Consider the following 23,229-nt stretch of genomic DNA (forward strand, 5'->3'; position numbering starts at 1 on the left):
CTTTAAGGCAGAATACTGGAAGGCAAGCAAAACAAGATATTACATTCTACCATCCTTACAAACTCTGAATAATAATAGCAAAGGCTTCAACTATACATCTTGAAAAGAAGTTGAATAACTTTTATCAATTAACTGTATGTGACATAGGAGTATAAAAAGTTATGCATTCGAATTTTAAAAACACTTTGGAATTAATGCCTCATGCTCAACCGAAATCTTCTGCCTTCAAATTGTCTCATTTTCTCTAATCTACAGATACAGAAAACTGAGCAACCCACCCTTCAGACTCAAACCATGCAAATGTTAAACTTTTTAACAATTTGTTTTTTTAGCATTATGATAGATTAAAAAGTAATTAGATAGTTACCCCACCTCCAAGGCTATTTTCAAAAAAGTAGTAAATGCAGCATCTTGAGCAGGGGATCTTTTAAATGTATCTTTTACTAATTTCCCTATTATGCCAATTTTTAAAGTTATCTCTTACTTACCTCTAGTTTTGACATTTTTGAAATGTGTAACCACAGAGGTGGTGACATGTCTTGCTACCAAATGAATCTCATTTGGACCCAGTTCATGATCAGCAAAAGCAATGACTTCAACTTCTTCCAGAGTCTCTATTTTTTTTATCCTTAGGTACCTTTTGTTTTGCCATTTTTGTAATAAGGAAAAATCTCCCCGGCTGGCTTCAGGGTTTTTGTTTTCTTCTTCAGCTATACAGATGCTTCTTTTATCCCACATTCTAAGCAAATTTTTCTCCTCATTCTTTTGTCCTCCAGGTATTTCAGAGAAATGGCTTTGTTTTGATATAAAAAATGGTTTCATTGTTTCCATGCTTTCACTAGTGTGTGGTTGACTTGGAAGGCCATAGTGGAACAGCACAGTATTGACAATATTTTCTGCAGCCAAACATATTTTGAGTGGAGAAACAGTTGTCTGAATTTGGTTTGGCTCAACAACTGGTTTTAGGGTCTCATAATGAAACACTCTTGGATTTTCGCCTTTTCCCATTTCTATGAATGACATGACTTGCTTTAACCCTGCTTCTGCAGAGTCATTCACTTTCTTAAACAGTTTTTGTAAGACACTGCCTTCAGGGATGGAGCTATTTCCTTTCATGGGTTCATCAAAATGGCCAAAGTTAGATTTCCTTGGGCTGTGGTCTTGTACTTTGTTTCTAGCTTCTGAATCAGGCCTTTCTATTGGCTCTGAGCTTTTAAACGTGTCTTGTACAGAAGATCTGGCATATGAGGGTAAATTTGATGAAATCCTGTACTTTTTTTTCATATCTTCCTCTGAACAAAACACCAAGTCAGGTACACTTATTTGTGGAGGATTATTTCCCAAACTAGCTTCCTTTAACTTTAATGTGGGAATTTTCATATTCGTTCTTAATTCAACCTGATTGACAGTGTAGGTATTTTCAACTCCTTGGAACAAATTTTGCATTGGAAAGTTTTTGATCAAAGATTCACTGACATGAGTACACTGATCCATTAGTGTGCCAATGATCTCACTTGCTACAATGTTTTCTTGCAGTACACTATTTGAAGATCGTTCCATTTGGCTTATTTCTTTCTCTAGCTTGTTCTTAATTATACCAAGCATATCACTGACAGTATTAGCAGCATATGTAAGTAACTCTGAATGGAATGAATGAACTTGTAGAAGGCTATTCTGTATGTTTTCCTTGGAAAAAATAGTACTTGATTTGGACTCATCAGAAGGCTTTTTCAGTGGTTGTAATTTTGGCAACATCTTTTTGCTTAATAGTCTCTTTTGGACAGGAAAAAGGTTTTCTACAGGCATTTTCACTATTTCAGAAAACTCATATTTAGAGATATGTTTAAACTGCAAGTCCACAAATGACTCTAACATGGTTAACACTCTTTCTACAATTTCTCGAACAATTTGGTTGCTAGAGCTCATAGAAATTTGGTCTTTCATCTTCATGTTACAGGTTGGTAAACTGCTGAGGGTATGCTTGGTTGGAAAGTCATATCTACTTTTAGCAGTAATATGTGCTTTCCTGTTTGCTAGAGTTTCTTTACTATCTGGAGTGGGCATCTGGGACAAAAAGTACAACTGTAATTTTTCAAATAGCATTTCAACAATTTCTCTTCCAAACATATTAATCTGTGCATTGGTATTAGTTCTAGTAGAAGCTCCTTTAACGTTATTATAGAACGTGCTTTCACAGTCTTCAAGAGTTGGCAAATTTAAAAGTGAAAGGGAATATTCTAGCTCGTTTGCTCTTATTGAAATTTCAGTCAAAACATTTTCAGCTATCATCAATAGCTTACATTTTTCATTTTCCATGTCATTTAATTCTGTTTGCCATTTATCAAACATTTTTTTAAATGTACCATCCTTAGGAAAAATCTGTTCTAGCTGTGAAGAAACATTCTCCAGGTAAAAACATGCTTGTTGTTTGGCAAGGGACCCAATACCTATATTCCCTTGTGAATGTTTGAGTTCATCCAGATGTGAGAACTTGATTGGATAAGCCAAATTGTGGATGTTTATAGCGTATAATTCTTGCAAAACTGTATTGACTATTTCACTTGCTACCATGATTTGATCAGCTGGTAAAGCTTTTATATTTACCATTGCTCTAATTTGCTTCACCTTTTCAAATTCTTTCAGAATTGTTTCTAAGATATGACTTACTATGTCCTTGGCATACATTTTTAGTTCCAAAGTAGGCAATTTTGTTTCAAGCAAGTTCTTGGCATCTCCTGTTGATTGGATGTGTGAGAGTCCAATAGCAGTATTGGACTGGCTGTGTCTTGGAGACTTCTCCACAGGATCTAACTTGGTCTTGATTTTGGCTTTAGCGCCACTAGGTCTTAGACGTGGTTTTGCTCTAAATTTAGGCAAAGAAGTAATTTTTGATCTTGCTTTTAAACTTGTTTTAAAATCTGGCTTAGGACTGCCCATAGGCCTTACTTTAGTACTGTGTGGGCTTAGAAGCTGCAACTTATCAGAACAACCTTCAGGTGATAAACTATCTTCTAGATGAAGTGAGACAAAATTTATGACATTACTGAGAACCATTTGGACTAAATCTTTCCCCACTTGCAATGATGGATACTGCAAAAAAGTATTTTCCAACACAGAGACACTTTGACTGTCTGCATAAGAATAAATCTGTGGTATCACATATCTATGGGGATTACTTCTTTTTCCTGCTTGTTTAGTTTCTCTAAAGCATGATGGTTTCATTGGTAAGGTATCTTTGCTGTTAGATATTTCTACTTCTCCCCTACTTTTATTATTTTCATAAATTGATGTCACAACTACAGAGTACGTTTTCCCCAAAACACTTTCAATGATATTATTTGCTACACTGTTAACATGTGATTGAAAAAAATTTTTTTGTGTTATGTCTGATGTTTTACTCTTAGAATTAGATAAAAAATGAGGAATTTTATTAAATGGAGGCAAATAGCCTGTGACTTCAGTTACTCTTTGATACAGCTTATTCAAAAGTTCTTTCACTGCACCAAGCAATTCAGTTTTCTCTTTTTGTTTTGAGTCTCCATTTCTCATAAATATTTCTTCTAAAACACTTCTCTGGCTTTCCTTTTCCAATGTCATTTGGTTTTGTTCTAATGGATACTCTGCAAGCAAGGATAGTTTGGTGTTTTCTTCCTTCTCTCTGTGTCCCAGCAATATTTCATTTGATGTTTTTGATACAATAAATTGTGAAAAGTTAGGATTGTCTTTTGAGTAAAAACTAATTTCCTTTACAGATCTTTTATCATATAAAATCTTTAAGATCTGCTCAACAATTTCACTCAGAATGATGTTATCTTGGAATAAAACATTGTTTGGATATGGATACATCTTTAGGATTTCTAAATCTAAGTCATTTTTAATAAGTTTCAAAATGGCACTGGCAATGATATCAGCATATTCTTTAAGGCTAGTTTGTGATAGATGAATTGTGGATCCAAGTTTTTCTCTGTAACTGGCAAAAGTGGAATCCAGCTCTTGGCTGAGAATGGTTTCATTTGTTGATATTTGCAGGATATTCACATCAGATTCCACTTGGCTTGATTCATATACGACGCTGTCATCTTGTTTACAGTTTTCAAATTCTGGACTAACAAATGACTTTACTATAGGCTGGAAAGCAAGAGTAATTAGCGTATCTATTCTTTCTGTGGCAAAAGATTCTAACCGATTGAAAATAGTTGTAGTAATGAAGTCAACATTTTCCTCATAAGGGTCAGGAGCAGATTTCTTGGTGTCTTTCTCTATTACAGTTATATGATTATCATCAGCATAAGCTGATTTCTGATTCCTTGAATACGGAAAATATTCTGCTTTTCTTTCACTTTTTGCCCCCATAAGAAGAGGTTGTTGATACTCTGCTTTTGGAAATGTATCACAAAAGGTCAGGGACAATCTCGCAGAAGTATGATCCTTTGCATTTATGGCAAGCATGACAGCAGAACTGAGATTATCAAGAACAATATCCACTATATTATTGGATATCAAAATGACATCCGATTTAGGGACTGAAAGCTTAGGAATAATCTTATTTGCATCCTTGAGGAATATTTCAGAATTTGCTTCTGAATGTTTACCAGCTATGCTACATTTCAGAGTGGGTGTAGCAAATGAGAAATTATTCTGATGTAATGTTTTTTCATAAATATCATATAAGATACCTTCAATGGTATCTTGTATTTGAAACTGAAGTACTTTTCGATATTCAGGCTTATTGAACAACTTTTCAATAATACGTTCTTGCTGATCTGAATCAATCTGTTTGTCAGAATTGTTTTTGTCACATTTCCCCTTACATGATACAACATCTAAAACTGTGTTAACAATTTGACTAGCAATACTTTCAGAAACCACAATGTTATGAGTTAAGAAGGGACTTTCCCTTTCTTTATCTAACTCATATTTGATTCCTTGTAAAATATTTTTAGCCACTTCTGTTGCATAAATATTTAATTTAGACAAGGACAGTTGGCACAATGAGTTGGTCTTTCCTGACTTAATATGATCCACCGAGGAACAGGAAATCTGCTCATCAGAAGATGTATCTTTGGCTGATAACATTTTGCTCAAAGGACTTGTATCCTGCTGAATAGGTAAAGCCGTTGGAACTGTGAAGTTGACTTGGGAACAAAAGAGGGATTTTACTTTGGAAGTAGCAAAAGTTTCTAAATTGGTTAATATTGCCTGTACAATATCTTCAACTACATTTACATTGGCCTGTTGTTTCACATCACTGAATTTGGACTGAAGAGTACATGGATTTCTTTCCAACGCAGTAACAGAGGGCTTTCCTCCATAGGTATGTCCATGAAAAGAAACATCTGCTGAAAAGATAATGGTTTTATACCTATTTTCACTTACATTTCTTTCTGTCATGGCAGCTGAATAAAGTTTATGGAATACAGTTCTAACAAAATCATCTGCCACTATGGTTACATCTTCTTCAGACACTAAAGAACCCAACATTTTATTCAATTGAAAAGATGTTTGAGCAACTGGCTCATCAACATTGTGAGGCATGCCACTAGAATGAGTGTAGGAGAGAGAAAGCACATTTAATTGATTGATTAAAACACTTTGAAAAATTTCATTCAAAATATATCTTATAATGGGGATGATTGGAGATTTATTTGGTTCTTTGAGTTTCACTTCAATTTTATTTAAGGTTCTTTCTAGAACCCAGTGTTGAAGAGAATGTGTTTCTTCTCTGAGCGGTGTTTTCTCTCCAATGAATTCTCTATCTGGATTTGCATCATCTTCTAGAAATGAATCTGATTCAGCTCCTCCAGGAAGAAAATTTCCATAAGCTGGCCTGTATCGATAAGTTTCAATGCCTCTCTCTTCAGATACAGTTTCATTAAACATATCTGAGGATACTGCATCTGAAATTAAATTAACTATATTCTTAAGCATTTGTGTCTCAGGTGGTGGGCATTCTATACTTGTCCACAAATCTGAATTCACATTTAATTCTGTTTGAATAGCCTTCAAAATAGCACTTGATACCTTCTTTGCATGCTTGTATAAAGCAGACTGCAATAGTTCTTCATGTGTGTCTGTAAAAACACTGGTACTTTCACATTCCCGGTCCATCTTATTACTGTTTTTATTTCCAACATCAATAGCACTCAAAGTTTCTAAATTTCCATTGGCAAATCCTTCCAGTTTATCAAAAACCATATTAAGAATATCTGAAGCTACAGATTTCAGATTATTTAGGCACATTTCTTTTGTGCTCCCAGTTTTGGAAGATACAGAAGCAATAGTTTTTGCTTTGTTTTTAGCTACTTCTTTACCCCCCTGAATCATTCTGGAAACTATGCTGGAAATTATGTTGGTGCACTTGGCCATTTCCTCAAGAATTGAAGCAAATGATAAGCTGTCGATGTCAAGAGACTCTGAAACAGCTTTAAATCCATAACTTGCAAAACTGGTATCCATGTCAACACTACATAATTTTGTAAGTATGTATTCCAAAATTGTTTTGGAAATGAGCTGGATATTAGATTGCAAAGCATCGGCCACTTGCTGACCCTCGTTCATCTCTCTCTTTTGCTGACTACAGGATGGCTGAGAGTGAGGATGGGCTCCTATGAGCTTGCTTAACATTTCATATAGTGTTTCCCCAATTCTATCTAACACTTCCAATTTGGCATTCTCTTTGAGATCCTTTTCATTAACAACACTGTGGAGAGTACATGGAGTAGGCAGATATTTGTAGAAAGACTTTTTGTCCTGAATACTTGGCAAGATATGTTCTACATCAATGTTTTCAGATGTGTATGAAGTTGCAGACCTTGGCTTATCTGAAGGGCATAAAATGTTTCTTTGATCTGCTTTTCCACCTGATAACAGCTCAAAAATACAAGTTAATAATGGACTTGCCATAATGTCATCATTGCGATTTGTGACAAGAGACTCTAATTTTGTATCAGTGTCAGCTAAAACTCCTTTACCTGTATGGCATTTGGTATGATCTATCTCTTTATGATTTAGGTTTTTCTTATTGAGTTCCAGTTCATTCTGGATAGCATGCAAAACAATGTTTACTACTTTAGTTGTATAAGTACTAAGTTGAGATCGTAATGAAAAGTGCTTGGCAAGTGAAGGTTCAAAGTCCATTTGCAATTTTGGACAAACAAATAACTTTAGCTTTCTAAAAATTGTGTTAATAATTTTATCAATAATGTCATCTACAGGTTTAGGTTCACTTTCTCCAGATTTTAAATAGGAAGGCTTTGCAAGATCTACATTAAGTGAAGATAAAAATTTCATTTTTTTTTCACTGTCAAACCATATTTTCAATGGCTTTTTATTTGGTGCTTCTTTGACTATGTGAGGAGCATCAGAATTATCTAGAGAAGTTTGATGAACTGATGATGAAATGTAACTTTTAGTTGTATTAGGAATGTATCTTGATGCCTTATAAAGTATATTTAACACGGCATCTGTTATTTCCTGAGCTACAGTACTAATTTCTGACACAGAAAAAATCGCATCCCTACATTTTTGATTTGGCAGTCCTTGAGATTTTTCTGAAACAAAAACTGAAGCTACTTTTCCAGTTTTTCTGTCTAAGTGACGAGGAGGAACAGAAGATATGTCCTTGAGCATTTCTGTTAAAATACTTTTAACTATATTTTCTGAAGTCTTTTGTATTTGATGCTTTTGATCTTGACTAAAAATTGAAATGTCTTTATTTAAGCAGGATTTTTTCTTCAAAATATTTTCATTATTAAGAGATGGTAGCTCAGTCTTTAATCCCCTGTCATGAAATGCAACTTTGCTTCCAGAAGAAGGCTTTGTAGGTGGCTTGGTATTTCTTTTGTGTTCAAAACAAGTGTTTTCCTTTGTAGACCAATGATTATGAATCTGTTCTTGTGATTTTGCTTTTTCATTTCGGAAAGATGAATCAAGCACATTTTTCACAATTTTATCTATCTCTTCATTATCATCTTCAGAATAAAGGACCATGCCTGGAACATTAACAGGTGGAAATGGTCTTCCAGATGTAGGACAATTAGATAATCTAGTGCCAGTGAGTCTATACTTTTCTTCTGTGTCAGGAGGATTTCTCAGTCTAGGTTGCTTACTTTTTTGAACACATGGTTTTACTGGTTCCTGATGGAACTGAGTGAAAATATCATCAAGTAGCTGGAGGAGTACTACTGTTTCTTCAGATGCAATAAGTCTCTCATTATTAAGTTCAGTTTGTACATAACCTAGTATAGTGCTGATTGCTTTCTCTATATAACCAACCAAAGAAGACTGGGAAAAAATATTTGATATTAAATTTTGGATTTCTTCTTTGACAATCAAATTAGCTGCATCAGGTTCAGGACTAGATTTCTTTTCGTTGGCTCTTTGAAAGAGTATATATGTTGGATCTGTCTTATGTTGCTGATGGGAAAGTTTAGTTGTATCTTCAAGATGAGGAAGTTCATTTTGCTTACAAGATGCAAGAGTCATTAGCTTTTCTAAAATGGCATGCACCATATCATCTGCAATATCACACATGGATTCCAAAGCATAAGGCAATGAATCTTTTAAAGGTTTTTCATTTGATGATATGAGATATTCCTTACTCGGTGTTAAGCTTGGTTTAATGTCAACTGACAAATCTTCTTGTGAAAACATCTCAACACATTTTTTCTCAACTGCAGACTCTAGCTTCTCAAGCATATTTTCCACGATCTCAGAAGCTACTGAGCAGATATCAACACTGGAGCACAAGTCTTCTTTTTCAGGCTCACATTGGTCCACAAAAACTTCAGCAGTAACAGAAGAAAGAGAGGGAATGGCATGGGTTAAATCAGACATTATTTCTTGAAAGATGCTTTCTAAAATCAATTGAGTTTCCTCTTTCAAGTGACATTTAAAGTTAACAAAAACATTCTTTAAATTCTTCATCTCATCCATGGCTTTCGCTTTTTGATCACAAAGCAATGGACTCACTAAGCCATCTGTTTCAGTGGTAGCATCCTTAGATGTTTTTTTGCCTGTTTCAAATGATACTAAAAGGTGACTATCAGATTTACAACTTCTGATCTTAGGATATGAATATATCACACTGGATTTATTATATGTGAATCCAGAAGTTACAGACTGCTCTTTCATGTGATGTGTTTTCCCCACAACTGTTCTTTCCCTATGGGCAGAAGAGGGTTTTAAAGATGTGGTTGGTCTCCTTACTGACATGTCAACTGTAAATTCACAGGGCTCTGCTTGAAATGTTTTAGTTGTTGCAGATGTGTAGCTTCCATATGCAAACTCTTCATTGCATGTGCTACAGAAACTAGAACTATCTGAAGAGAGGACGGAATCATCAGACACTGAGTATATATTATTTTGCAACCTTTCTTCATACTTTGTGATAGCTGGATATAGTATACTGGTCACTGTAGCCACAACCCAGGTCATTATATTCTGAATTATACTATTCAGTTCTTCAGAAGTTATCTAGAAAGGAGGCAAGCAGGGATGAAAAACAGCCATGTAACAATTTACTCTATATATTCTAGGGACAGAAGGTAACATTTAATTTTTTATGGAATACCATCATTTAATTTTTTATGGAATACCATCATTGTTTATAAAGAAAACCTAATAATCTATTCCAAATTTCAGATTAATTTCAAGTCATACTACATTTTGTACCACAGTGAAATATTTTATGCATAAAACTTCATTTTATTCAGGTTCCTTTAGAAGTTGTCTCCTCTCACCCCCACCCCCCAGCGTTTATTACTGGGATAAATGACTTTTTGGTTTAAAACAAATCACCAAATTCCTGTGTAGGTAAACAGTACACAAGTATTTTAGCAAGAAGAAAGGTGGTGGTTAGAACCTAGCTAAATTTTTTAAAGATACATCAAATTACTTCTAAGAAAGTATTTGTCAAAACAGATGCAGTCAAGATATTTGGATGCCTTCAGAGGCATCTATCTATTTGAAATATGAGGATGGAAAATAAGCCAACCCCTTACCCATTCCCTGCTGCAAGGGTAAATTTGTGGTGTGCATTCATGGAAATTACTACAGCTAATTGTTGAAAATTATTTGATACACAACAATAAAAGCTAATGCTTTATAGATATTGAATGGCTTTGTACCCAACAGAAGAATATCAGTGCAAACTGTCTTAGATAGGAAAACTGAGAACAGAAGATAAAGTGAAGAAACAAATTAATTTAGATATAAAATAAAGTCCAAGGCAGAACTGGGAATTAAAGAGCCAGGAGGGCTGAGCAAGCGTAGGGAAATTTGAGTATTCCTCAGTTTGAGTGTTCAGGGAGCACTCCGGGAAAGGCCATTTTATTCAGCTCTAACCCCCAAACCTTCTAATACATTTTTTTCACTTCTTGTACAGACAATGGCTAGTGGTTTGGAAAACATCTTTTGGGATGATAGCCTATGTTTTAAAATACTTGTCTTATATAAATACAACCTAAATCAAATATTTCTAAGAATAAAAACTAAATTTTAGCAGAGAAGATAATCAACTACAATGCATATAAAATATAAATTCAGACATTCAGTACATGTTATTTTCTTATTACCAGAGATAATAAACAATAGGTCTACATTATTACTCCCAAGGTCAGTGTGAGAAAGAGCTTCCAGCTTTGATATATGAAAGAGGGACATTCCTAAAGTTTTCTATTTAGTGAAATGTGGTAAATAAGATCCTACTTTTCAATTGTTTCCATTATAATATTAAACTGAGAAATATCCCCTGAGTCTAAGCTTTTGTATTTACTGCACATTCTGTGAATGGAGCAGGTGTCCATGTGACATAGTGAGTCAGAGTATGTATTTTAAAAATTTGTTATGAATATTCATGAGATACAAAGCTGATTGTCACCCTTCGTGCCCAAGATGTGAAGGCCAGATCCATACTAGCAGCATGGCCATTACCACAAATTGTGTTTGTACCCCATGTCCCCCACCCAGTTATCCTCAACCTCCCTCCACCGCTCCCCCCACTCCTAGATATGTGCCTCTCACCATATACTAAAATCAACTCAAAATAGATTAAAGACTTAAGTATAAGACCTGAAACTGTAAAATTACTAAAGGAAAATATAGATGAAACACTTCAGGAATAGGCACAGACTTTATGCCCATAGGTGTGGGCACAGACTTTATGAATATGAGCCTGAAAGCACAAGCAGCAAAAGAAAAAATAAACAAATGGGACTATATCAAACTAAAAAACTTCTGCACAGGAAAGAAAACAATCAACAAAGTAAAATGACAACCTACAGAGTGGGAGAAAATTTTTGCTAACTATGCATCGACAAAGGATTAATATCCACAACATACAAAGTATGTGTTTTTACCCAACCTCTTTTTCTTTCCTGACTGTCTGTCAAGATCCCGAGCTTGGCCTTATAAAAATATACTGTCCTATCTTTGCCTGTTCCAAGCCTCAGCTCATAAGTGACCAGTCCCTTCCCACAAAAAAAGCTAGAGACAGTTCTAGGTATCCCGGTTCACCTCCTACTGAGTTCACCAGCAAGATCTGCAAAGCCACATTGATTAATGGCTTCCCATGAGAGAATGGGTTTGTGGTATTTGATGCTCTACCTGTGATGGCTAGGTCACTTAATGCTCCCCCATTCTATACCCATGAGATCCCTTCTGGAAGGGCCAACATTACCTTTTGATAACAAATTAGGACCACAACAAAATCTAAAAATTAACTGAAAACAAACTTTAAAGAAGAAAAAAAGGAAAGAGGGAGACAAAAATACCAACAGATGATTTCCTAGTTCTCTTGTTCGCAATTTTTATGACACATTAGAAAGTATCACTAACATGCTGCTTTATCAGTACATTTTGCAATACATACTTTTTCTTGCAAGCAATTTCCTAGGTTCTGTTGTCTGTAAAGGCAAGAAATGTTGATCATTTAGTTATCACTTAGAGTCAAGAATTTATGAAACTTTTCCCAAAATTTCTAATTATTGAATCATTTTCTTTATATCAAAGTTTTTCTACAGAATTTCAAAAGCTAGAATTAACTCTACTTTTTGTCCAACTCCCCTATTTCACTTCCTTCTTAGGTAGGAATTGGCCCCTGGATTCAGAAATATGCTTTATTACTCAGGTGAGTAGAATTATTGCTGCTGCAAAAATATATTACCTATCTGATAGTCGTACTTTTGACATACCTTAGCCATGCCTGCTTCACAGTTCTCTGGGAAAGGACATGGAATTGGCAGAAAGGAGGTAGGTTAGTACCTTCTGTCTGCTTAAAAGGCATGATGGAGTAGCAAGTCACCTGACCAGAGTCTGTTGATAATGCTTTACTTATGCTTTCAAATCTCATAGTTCCACTATCCCTTCCCCATATCTCATGGTAGGAAGGGAATATGTGAATAATTACACGATAACTATAGGTTTAAAGCATAGGTTTCTAGTTATATTCAATTGCAATTTAGATATATATCTCTATTCTGTGTATGTAATAATTATCTAATTAGGTAATTCATACTAATAAGTAAAAAACATAGTTTTCTAAATTGTAACAAATAAAAGAACAACTCAGCATGAAAAATGATAGAAAAACAAAATAAATATTTATTAAAACAAGATCTAAACAGATATTCTGATTTGTTTTCATATATTTTTGCCAATTTGGGCACTTTGCTTGTCTTCTTCCTACTTTCTTAAAGGAATACTGGCACATATTTTTCATTGTTTCTACTAGGCTTGTACTCTACCTTATCAAATTTACCTTTTTCCCAAAGTCTAAAATTCAATTTTGAGAAACAGACAGACTGAAAATTATATCCTAAATCTTGGCAGAAAAGAAAACTTCACTGGTTTCAGCTCAGAAGTTGGGCTTGGCAGCAATAGTCTACCCTTAGACTAGTAACTTTTTGCAATATGGAAACAGAATCATGAAAACTGATTATGTCATGTTCAGCAGCATGTTCTCTATTTATCCATCCTCATTTATTTTTCTACGACCTGGTTTCTTAATTCAACCCAAATTTCCTGTTTCCTTCTTTTAGATATTCTGCAAACTAATGCTCCCACATTCATTTTTCTGTTCTCTCTACAATATAATACAGGCACAAAATGGAACTCAAGGAGTCCTATGTATTCACTGATACCTGTTCCCAACAGTCCTTCTGCTCCAAAAGCATGCACATAGATCAGAAACAAAGAGCAAAGACTTACAAATACAATTAATGAAATAACTGAAAAAGCTTCATTGATGACTTCTAAAAAACAATAGTAATAAAGCATGGTATAAGCAAAAATATCAGAGTAAGAACCTCCAAAAATTTACTCTTCCATAAAAGCAATGGGTAAACTGGCAAAAATTGTCAGAACCACAGTTTTCAGAACTCTGGAAATTAACCAGAGGCCTGCAGCATTCTAGTATTTACTCAAGAAAAACAGTGAATGAATAAGAATGGTTAGTTGTTTGGTGTCCTAACCTGTCCTGTTTCATCCTCTTTCTCCATCTCCTTGATATTCTTGAAAAACAATTCCTTGCAATTGCAATGGCACAATTTTGTTCATCTTGGTATGTGCCTAACATCCAGCATTATACTTTGAATGTAATGGATCCTCAATAACCACTTAATAAACAAATTCCCATTTAAAATCTTTTGAATCTGTGCCTATTTCTCTCTAATCCCAAATGAAGCCTTTGTGCAGGTCATTAATGGATTTCTAGAACTGGTTTCCAGTTTCTCACTCTCATTTTTTCCTATATACTGCTGTCAGTTATTCATTATGTATGCCAATTTGACCATAACTGCCCCCTTCCAAACCATCAGACTGTCACCCAATAAATAAACTACAAGTTTCTAACCAGTCTTCAGGGAAGCAAACTTACTGCCTTTTTTACTCTGTTATTCCTTACACCTTCCCTCAAAATAATATATATTTACTCATTAACTTTTTTTTTTAGAAAAAATGATGGCACTGGGTCTAAAAAACCAGTCTTTCTCTCTCTTCTCGAGTTGAGAAAAACAGATATAAACATCAACAGAATAGGTAGTCACCTATTTGAGAACTAAAAAGCTCCCAGGCTTAAAAAAATATCTTTTCCAAGGCCCTGCAGTGTCCATCATTACAGATTATTACTTTGAATTACACTGCAAATACCCTTTAGGAGGGGAATAACTGATTAAATCATTAATACTGAATAGTAAACTATTTTATTAATCTTTGTTAGCCAATAACCTCAAAAGGCATACAAAATGACAAATGTTTCAAAGGGGGAAAAGGCAAAGGGATAGTGCAGATGGTGGAAAGCTACCTGAAGAGGAGAGGTCATAGTGGGGATGACCTGAAAAGTGTCATGAAGACCCTGAATATCAGGGGGTATAGAACTGCAGCGGGGATAAGGAGATAGAGAAAGAGGAAGACATTCACTTTGTCTGCAATTTATGCTCAGTACTTAAAATTTGCAAAAGATGGTTTCACTAAATCCAAGTAGAACTACGAGAATGAAGGGTTCCGTGTAATCATTTGCTTGTGAACAGCACTCTTATGTAATTATGAAAATATTAATTTGATTGCTTATTTTCTTAGATACTTACATATTTGAGTTAACAGGAGAAGAAAAAATACCCTGGGCTGCATCATGAGTCTGTGGTCCTATTTACCAAAAAAGAAAACTATAGTTTGTATATATCCTCAGCAGCTTGCTAAATGATAATAACATCCTCCATTAGGTCTTTATTCTCTGCTGTCACTGCCTTGCTTACAAGTTTTCAGAGACTCTCCACAGTGAAGTCCAAAGTCCTTAGCAAGGCATAAAACATATCGTATGATCTGAAATCTTTGTCTACCTCACTATGTCTTCTCTGGCTAGTCTTTCATATGCATTCCATCGTCCAGAGTTATTCTAATTTGAAGTTACCAAATGGATCATGATTTCCATGCCTCTGGGCTGTTGTTTTTGCCATTTCCTTTGTCTAAAGCACCCCGTGCCCTCTTTTAACTTATCTTTTAGGTCTCACTTGTGTTAACTCTTTGAAACCTACTTAAATAAACATCCTTCCCTGGTGCTCCCAGAACACTCTAAACATGCTCATACTATAAAACTTATTATGTTATATTGGATTTATATGTTTTCTCTTGTGTATCCCTGACTATGATATGATTTCACCACTACGTCCTCAGTTCTTGGTTATTTGTTGAATACATTATTTGACTCAAGTGTCTCCTTAACATTTATTCATTGACCTGTCAGCCACTTACCCTTTCCCACACAAATACTATCTAATTTGCTTTTTGTGTAATAAAGTAAGATTCCATTGCTTATTTTAGTAAATATTCTGGATCTAGGTGACATAAGAAGTCTTTATGCATAACATCTCTACTGGTATACTGGATTGGTATATATCAATTGTAAAATTACACGAATGAAAATCTTAGACAAATAGATCACTCTGGTCACAGAAAGTAGTGCTAGTAATTGGAGCCAATCTAAAGTCAAATTTAATTGTTTTTCTTCTTTCTACCAAAAAACTAGTAACCAATAGGTACCATATAAAATACCTTAAATCCTGTGAATCTTTTTAGAGTTTGTAGGTATGTTTTTGTGTGTTCAGTTTGAAAGAAGTAATTGAGATTAAGAGTGCACAGACCTGCGAAATTAAGTGTGAAGACAACACTATTTTAAAAACAAAGAAACACTCTTCTGTGGCTTCCAGCAATATGCTGGAGAAATCTTTTAAAAACTTTGCCTAGAATTCCGTATAGAACATTATGCTATGCTGTCTTTCAATAATCTGACCTATAAGGATAGGATATATGATCACTGTAGGCCAATAAGTTAAAAAATTTAGATGAATTGAATTCATTTCCAAGAAAAATGTAACTTGCTAGAAAGACTTGAAAAGAAATAAAAAGCATGAATAGCTCTGAATTGCTAAAGTAAATGTATAATCTAAGTTTTTTCTCACTAAGAAAGAGGATGAAGATGAGGTTATATATTTTACCAGTGACTTCTACCAAACATCCAAGGAACATATAATTCCAACTTTAAAAATTTTCTGAAAATAATAAAAAGAAGCAACATAACTAACTCATAAAGCTAGTGTAATCTTGATACAAAAACCATACTATAACAAAGAAAAAAACAGCCTAGCTTCTCTCAAGAACCTAGATGCTAAAACCTTCAACAAATTACTAGTAAACTTAATATACACATGTATAAGGAAAATAATACATGATAAATAACATGGATTTAATAAAGAAATGCATGATTGTTTTGACAGTGAAAAATGATACTCTCAACAGATGCACAAAACACATTTTTGAAAAAGTCAATATTCACAGATGATTTTAAAAATCCTAGCAAATTAGAAACAGGAGAATACTTTCTTAACCTGCATTGTTATCTACTAAAATATTACAGTAGACATCATGTTTAATGGTGAATTATTAAAATAAATGTTTTCTTGAAAATTGGAAAGAAGACAAGGAGCCCTCTTTTACTACTTTATTCATCATTGCACTGAAGGTCATAGGAAAGGGAAGAGTGCAAGAAAAGATTGCAAATACAAGAATTGCAAAGGAAGTAATTAAAGTTTCATTATTTGCAGATGTGATTATATTTTTAAGAAACCAAAATAATCAACAGAGAAGTAAGAAGAATTAATTACAAAATTTGGCAAGGTTACTGGATACAAAATCATCATATGAACATCAGTCACTTTTCTATGTGCTAGCACCAACCAGTTAAAGAATATATCATTTCTGATAGCACAGAAGTGTTAAGTATCTAGAAATAAATCTAACCAAGTAAAATATTTGTGGAGAAAATTAATAAACAAAGTAAAGAAATATTTTTTTAAAAAATGAAGTGATAGACCATGTTCATTGGTACGGAGAATCAATATTGTAAAGATACCTATTCTTCCCAAATTGAGATATAGTTTCAGTGCAATGCCAATCAAATCTTAGCATTGTTGGTGTGTGTGTGTGTGTGTGTGTGTGTGTGTGTGTGTGTGTGTGTGTGTGTGTGTGTGTGTGTGTGCGCACGTGTTGTATACATGCCCATGTGTATGATTAAGAGGACAACTTCAAAATTTATATGTTAGGAAAAAGAATGAGAGTTAATAAAGGAACTGTAGGAAAAGGACAAGAAAGAGGTAACCATGGTAGCAGAGTCAGGGTGAGGAATCATTTAAACAGTAATAATAAGTAAAATAAACAATAGGACCATTAAATAGAACAATACTTTCAAAGTGATAAGAAAAAATAACTATCCCCTGGAACTTACTTGTCTTTCTCTTCTTGGTGTCAAGACATCATAATAAATAATTAATAGTGTGAAACTGGTGCAGTGGCAACTGGCCATTTGGAAAAGAGTAGAGAAATTGGAAACAGACCTACTCATATATGGTGCTATGGTTTGAATGTCCCATCCAAAACTCATGCTGAAATTTGATTGCCATTATAACAGTATTAAGAGGAAGAGACTTAAAACGGATTAATGCCATTATTGTGGGAGTAGATTAGTTATTGAGGGAGTTCGTGCCCTTTTTCTCTCTGTCTGGTGTGCTCTTGGTCTCTTTCTCACACACTTCCTTGCTTTGTGATGCCTTCTACCATGGAATGGCCCTTGCCAGGTGCTGTTGTCATGCTCTTGAACCTAGAATCCTGAGCCAAATCAATGTCTTTTCTTTATAAATTCCTCAGTCTGTGGTATTCTGTTATAGCAGCAGAAAACAGACTAAGACTATGATATCTAAATATATTACAGAGGTAGCATTCCAGATCAGTGAGGGAGGACAGACTACTCATTGAGTAGTAGTGGGGCAAACAGTTATCCATGTTGGGGAGAAGACAAGAAAGGCAGGGAGCTGATACAATTTTATATTGAGAGGACCTGAAGGGGAGCTCCATTGGTAGACTCTGTTGCACTAGTCCTTGAAAATAATAAGAAAGGGCTGCAAATTACACCTAGATAAGGTTAGGAACAGAGAGACTCTCTTTTTTCTCACCAGAGGGCCTGATATTTACTAGTCTATTAATCCTGTCTCCATAAAGCAGAAACGACTGTATTTTGTTCCACTTGCTGGTTTTCTGCTAATACAGACACCTAAGAGCTTGGACCGAACAACTGAAGTTATACAAAAAGCCTGAGCAGATACAGAAAATTAAGTACTCAATTAAAGGGAAATTAGCAGTCGTAGGCTGAGGACTACACTCCATATTCTCAGAAGCAAAACTGATGGAAGATTCATAGCCATGCCCACTTATTATGTATTGTCTATGGCTGATTTCCCTATGACAGAGTTGAATAGCTGCAACAGAGTCCTGTGTCTGGCTAATACATGAATTAGAATCTTACAACCCTCAAATAGACAATAGCCATTTTTTGGAATGTCCATAAAATATATTAAAATATCAAGACATATTTGGTACTATGTACATACAGGAAGAGGTCCATGTGCCTAAAAAGGCATCCTCCTGAGTCTTTTTTTTTTTTTTTTGGCAGGGGGAGCAGCTGGCCTATATGGGAACCAAACCTTTGACCTTAGTGTTATAACATCACACTCTAACAACTGAGCTAACTGGCCAGCCTCATGATTAGTTGTATATTAAGTTGCACATTCTAGTGTGATATTCCAGGCAAATGACAACTGCTGGTGAGGGGGGAAAAAAGGCTGCTGGAGAATGACTTTGATAAATATCTGGTACATGTTATAGATATCCCAGAAAATTCCCCTTTTATTCAGAGGGTTGAAGGAGCCCTAAAGTAAAATTGACATTATACATCCAGGGCATGTACGAGGGTACTTCAAAAAGTTTGTGGAAAAAATAAGATTAAAAGATAATACAAATCTTTCCATAAGCTTTTTGAAGTACCCTCATATTAAAAGAATAATACATATGATTTAGCTCTTTCAGTACTTAAAAATCCTGTTTATAAAAGTTTAAACACAAGCCTCGAATAAATCATAATTCATAAACATGAAAACAAAATTTTCCAATCTTTGAAAGCAGCCAAAACCAGAAACTCAACAACAAAGTAATAAAAATGTCCAATATGAATAAAATATACTAGACATGTAAGGAAACAAGAAAATGTTACTTATAACCAGTAAAAAAAATTAGTCAACAGAAACAGATCCATGAATAGCAGAGATGAGGGAATTAGTAGAAAAGACTTTGAAAACATTTATCATAAATATGTTCAAAGATTTAAAGGAAAATATGAACAATGAGAGAAATAAAGTACATAAAAAAGAAACAAAGAAATTGTAAAAAACACACAATATCTGAAATGAGAAAATTCATTGGTATGATTAACAGCAGATTTGACACTACAGACAAATAAAATGATATCAAAGATATGGCCTACAAACTATTCAAACTTAAGTATATTTATTTTTAAAAGCTTTAAAAATGAGGAGAGGCTCAGTGACCTGTGGGGAAATATCAAGTGAACTAACATATGTTTAAATTGGGGTCCCAGAAGAAGAGGGGGCAGAAACATATTAGAAAATAATAGCCCAAAGTTTCCCACATTTGGCTAAATCTTTAAACACAGAGATCCAAAAACTTAACTCCAAGCAGTATAACAAAAAGAAACTCACATTAAGTCACATCATAATCAAACTGCTGATAAAAAAAAATATATAAAGAAAAAATATTAGCAGCCAGAGGGGAGAAAAAGACACATTACATAGAAGAGAACAAAGATAAGAAATATCACAGACTTGTTAAAAAATAGTGTGAGCTAGAGAACAATGGAATGGCCTCTTTAAAATACTAAAAGAAAAGCAAAATAGACAACAAACAAAACTATCACCTTAGAATTCATACCCAGAGATGTAAAATTTAAAAAAAGAAAGTAAATGGCATTCTCAGGCAAACTAAAGTTAAAAAAAATATAACACCAGTGGACATGCACTCCAAGAAATGCTAAAGGAAGTTCTTGGAGTCTCAGATCTACACAAGGAATAAAGAGTGACAGAAATGACAAATGCAGATAAACATAAAAAACTCTTTAAAAATATTTTTTAAATTTGTTTAAAAGGTACTTCACTGTTCAAAGCAAAATTTATAATAATATGTTCACTGGTAAAACATGTAAGATAAAACATATGATGATAGTAACAAAGTTATAGATAATTGTAGTAACAGCAGACTGGTGTCAGATTCTTTTGCTATATGTGAAGTTGTGTAATATTTGTAGATAAAGTGTGACCAGTTATAAAAAAAAATATGTTAAGCCCTAGACAAACTGCTAAAGACAAAAACAAAAACAACAAAAATAGTATTTTATCCAGTAAACCACCAGAGGAAATAATATGGAATGCCAAAGCATATTCAATCTAATAGAAATGAGAAAAAGGAGGAGAACAACATATAACACAAATAGAAACACATAACAATATGGTAGACCTAAATGAAACAAAATTGATAATTATATTAAATATACTTTAAATATATTTAACTAAATATACTCTAACTTTATACTATACCTCACACCATTCACAAAAACAAATTCTGGTTTATTTGCAAATATAAATGTGAAAGGAAATAATAAAGCTTGTCGAAAGTAACATAGAGTAGCTTTATATCTTTAGGTAGGCAAAAATTTTTTAAAGAAATTTACTTATTTTTTTAATTCAAACATTGATTGCACATATTTATGGGGTACAGAGTTATATTTCAATATACATATACAATGTGTGATGATAGGATCAGGGCAGTTAGCAAATTCACCATTGCAAAAAATTACTGTTTCTTTGTGATGAGAACATTTGAGCTCCTCTCTTCTAGACATTTGAGGACATACAATAAAATATTCTTACTTATAGATGCATAACATTACTGTATATAACTAGAACTTATTTTTTTTCTAGCTGTAATTTTGTGTCCATTAACCAATTCCTCACTATCCCCTTCTCTCCTCCTCTTTCCAGACTCTAGTAACCACAGTTCTATTTCTAAAAGTTCCACTATTTTTTTTTTAAGCTCCTGCCTATGAATGAGAATACGCAGTATTTATTTTTCTGTGTCTGACTTATTTCACTTAACATAATGTCTTCCAGGTTCATTCAGGTTGAGGCAAAGGACAGGATTTTATTCTTTTTTGTGGCTGGCAAATATTCCTTGTGTATATATATATACCACACTTTCTGCATCTATTCATCTGTTGATGGACAACTAGGTTGATTCCATATCTTGGCTATCGTGAATAGTGTTGTAATAAACATAGGGATGTGGATATCTCTTCTAGAAGTTGAATGCATATGTATTTACAATGGTTATATCCTCTTGCTAAATTGATCCCTTTATCATTACATAATGTCCTTTGTCTCTTTTTATAATTTTTGGTTTAAAGTATATTTTATGCAATATAACTACCCCTGCTTGTTTTTGGTTTCTGTTTGCACGGAATATCTTTTTCTATCCCTTCACCATCAGTCTATGTGTTTCTGCATAGGTGAAGTGAGTTTCTTATAAGCAGTATATAAGTTTGGTGTTGTTTTTTAATCCATTCAGCCAGTCTATTTCTTTTAAATGGGGAATTTAATCCATTTACATTCAAGGTTGTTATTGAAAGCTATTGCCTTACTCCTGACATTCTGTTACTTCTTTTACTGTTTTAGGTATCTTTTGCTACTTTCTTTCTCTTTTATTGTTCGTTTTTGTTGTTTTCGAGTTTTTTGTAGTGATACGATATAATTTCTTTTTCTCATTTACTTATCTGTTCTACCACTGAGATTTAAAAGATTTAAATATTGGACTAAATCAAAAAGATGTACTTCTATTTATAAAAATATGCCATTAAAGGCAAGTTACAGAATGGATGAAGATATTTTCCATGCATGCAGTAGAAAAGGGATTGTTTTATTTATTTATTTATTTATTTATTTATTTATTTATGAATATTCATGAGCTACAAAGCTAATTGTCACTCCTCGTGTCCATGATGTGATGGCCGGATTCATACTGGCAGGATACCCATTACCAGAAATTACTTTTGTATCCTGTGTGCCCCACCCAATTATCCCCCAACCTCCCTCCAACTTACGATTTGACCCCCACTCCACTTTGTAGCCCTAGGAATGTTCTTTCCCTCTGTAAGACCAACACACTACTGTGGTCTTTCTTTCTTTCCTTCTTTCTCTCTTAGCTCCCACATATGAGTGAGCACATGCGGTATTTATCCCTCTGTGCTTTGCTTATTTCACTCAACATAAATTCCTCCAGGTTCATGCATGTTGTTGCAGATGGGACTATTTCATTCTTTTTTATGGGTTAGTAGTATTCCAGGGTGTATATATACCACAATTTCCTTATCCAAACATCCATCGATAGACATTTAGGTTGGTTCCATGTCTGGGCTATTGTAAATAGAGCCGCAACGAACATGGGAGTGCAGGTGTCCCTTTGATGTGATTTCCATTCCTCTGGGTATATACCCAGAAGAGGGACTGCTGGATCATATGGAAGATCTATCTGTAGTTGTTTGAGAAACCTCCATATTGTTTTCCATAGTGGTTGTACTAATTTACAGTCCCACCAACAGTAGAGGAGCATTCCTTTCTCTCCACATCCTTGTCAGCATTTGTTATTCGCCATCTTTCTGATTATAGCAAGTCTAACTGGGGTGAGGTGATATCTCAATGTGGTTTTAATTTGCATTTCCCTGATGACTAGTGATGTCGAGCATTTTTTCATGTATCTGTTGGCCATTTGCATGTCTTCCTTTAAAAAATATCTATTCAGATCCTTTGCCCTTTTCTAAATTGGGTTATTTGGGTTTTTTACTGTATAATTGCTTGAGTTCTATGTACATTCTGGATATTAATCCCTTGTCGGTGCATAATTAGCAAAAATTTTCTCCCACTCTGTAGGTTGTTGTTTTCACTCTGTTGATTGTTTCCTTTACTCAAAGGAAGGCAGAAGCTTTTTAGTTTGATATAGTCCCATTTGTTTATTTTTACTTTTGCTGCTTGTGCTTTCAGGCTCAAGCTCATAAAGCCTGTACCCAGATCTAGTTGTTGAAGTGTTTCACCTACATTTTTCCTTAGCAGTTTTACAGTTTCAGATCTTATACTTAAGTCTTTAATCCATTTGGAGTTGATTTTAGTGTATGGTGAGAGATGCATATCTAGTTTCATTCTTCTGCATATGGATATTGAGTTTTCCCAGCACCACTTGTTGAAGAGGCAGTCTTTTCCCCAATGTAGATTTTTGTTGCTTTTGTCC

General features: G+C 34.2%; 1 protein-coding gene across 1 annotated transcript in view; it reads right to left on the reverse strand.

Annotated features, from left to right (window-relative positions):
• The window catches only part of FSIP2 (fibrous sheath interacting protein 2), a 94,793-nt gene that overhangs the window by 29,905 nt on the left and 41,659 nt on the right, over positions 1 to 23,229 (reverse strand). Inside the window, exons 14-17 of the mRNA XM_063085975.1 lie at positions 14,583 to 14,640; positions 11,870 to 11,903; positions 2,978 to 9,474; positions 489 to 2,929 (exon numbers count right to left, since the gene is read on the reverse strand). Of these exons, the coding sequence (XP_062942045.1) occupies positions 489 to 2,929; positions 2,978 to 9,474; positions 11,870 to 11,903; positions 14,583 to 14,640 (9,030 nt within the window). The remainder of the gene's footprint in view (positions 1 to 488; positions 2,930 to 2,977; positions 9,475 to 11,869; positions 11,904 to 14,582; positions 14,641 to 23,229) is intronic.

The sequence above is a fragment of the Cynocephalus volans genome, chromosome 1 (genome assembly GCF_027409185.1).
Source record: "Cynocephalus volans isolate mCynVol1 chromosome 1, mCynVol1.pri, whole genome shotgun sequence".
In the NCBI taxonomy this organism is placed as follows: Eukaryota; Metazoa; Chordata; class Mammalia; order Dermoptera; family Cynocephalidae; genus Cynocephalus; species Cynocephalus volans.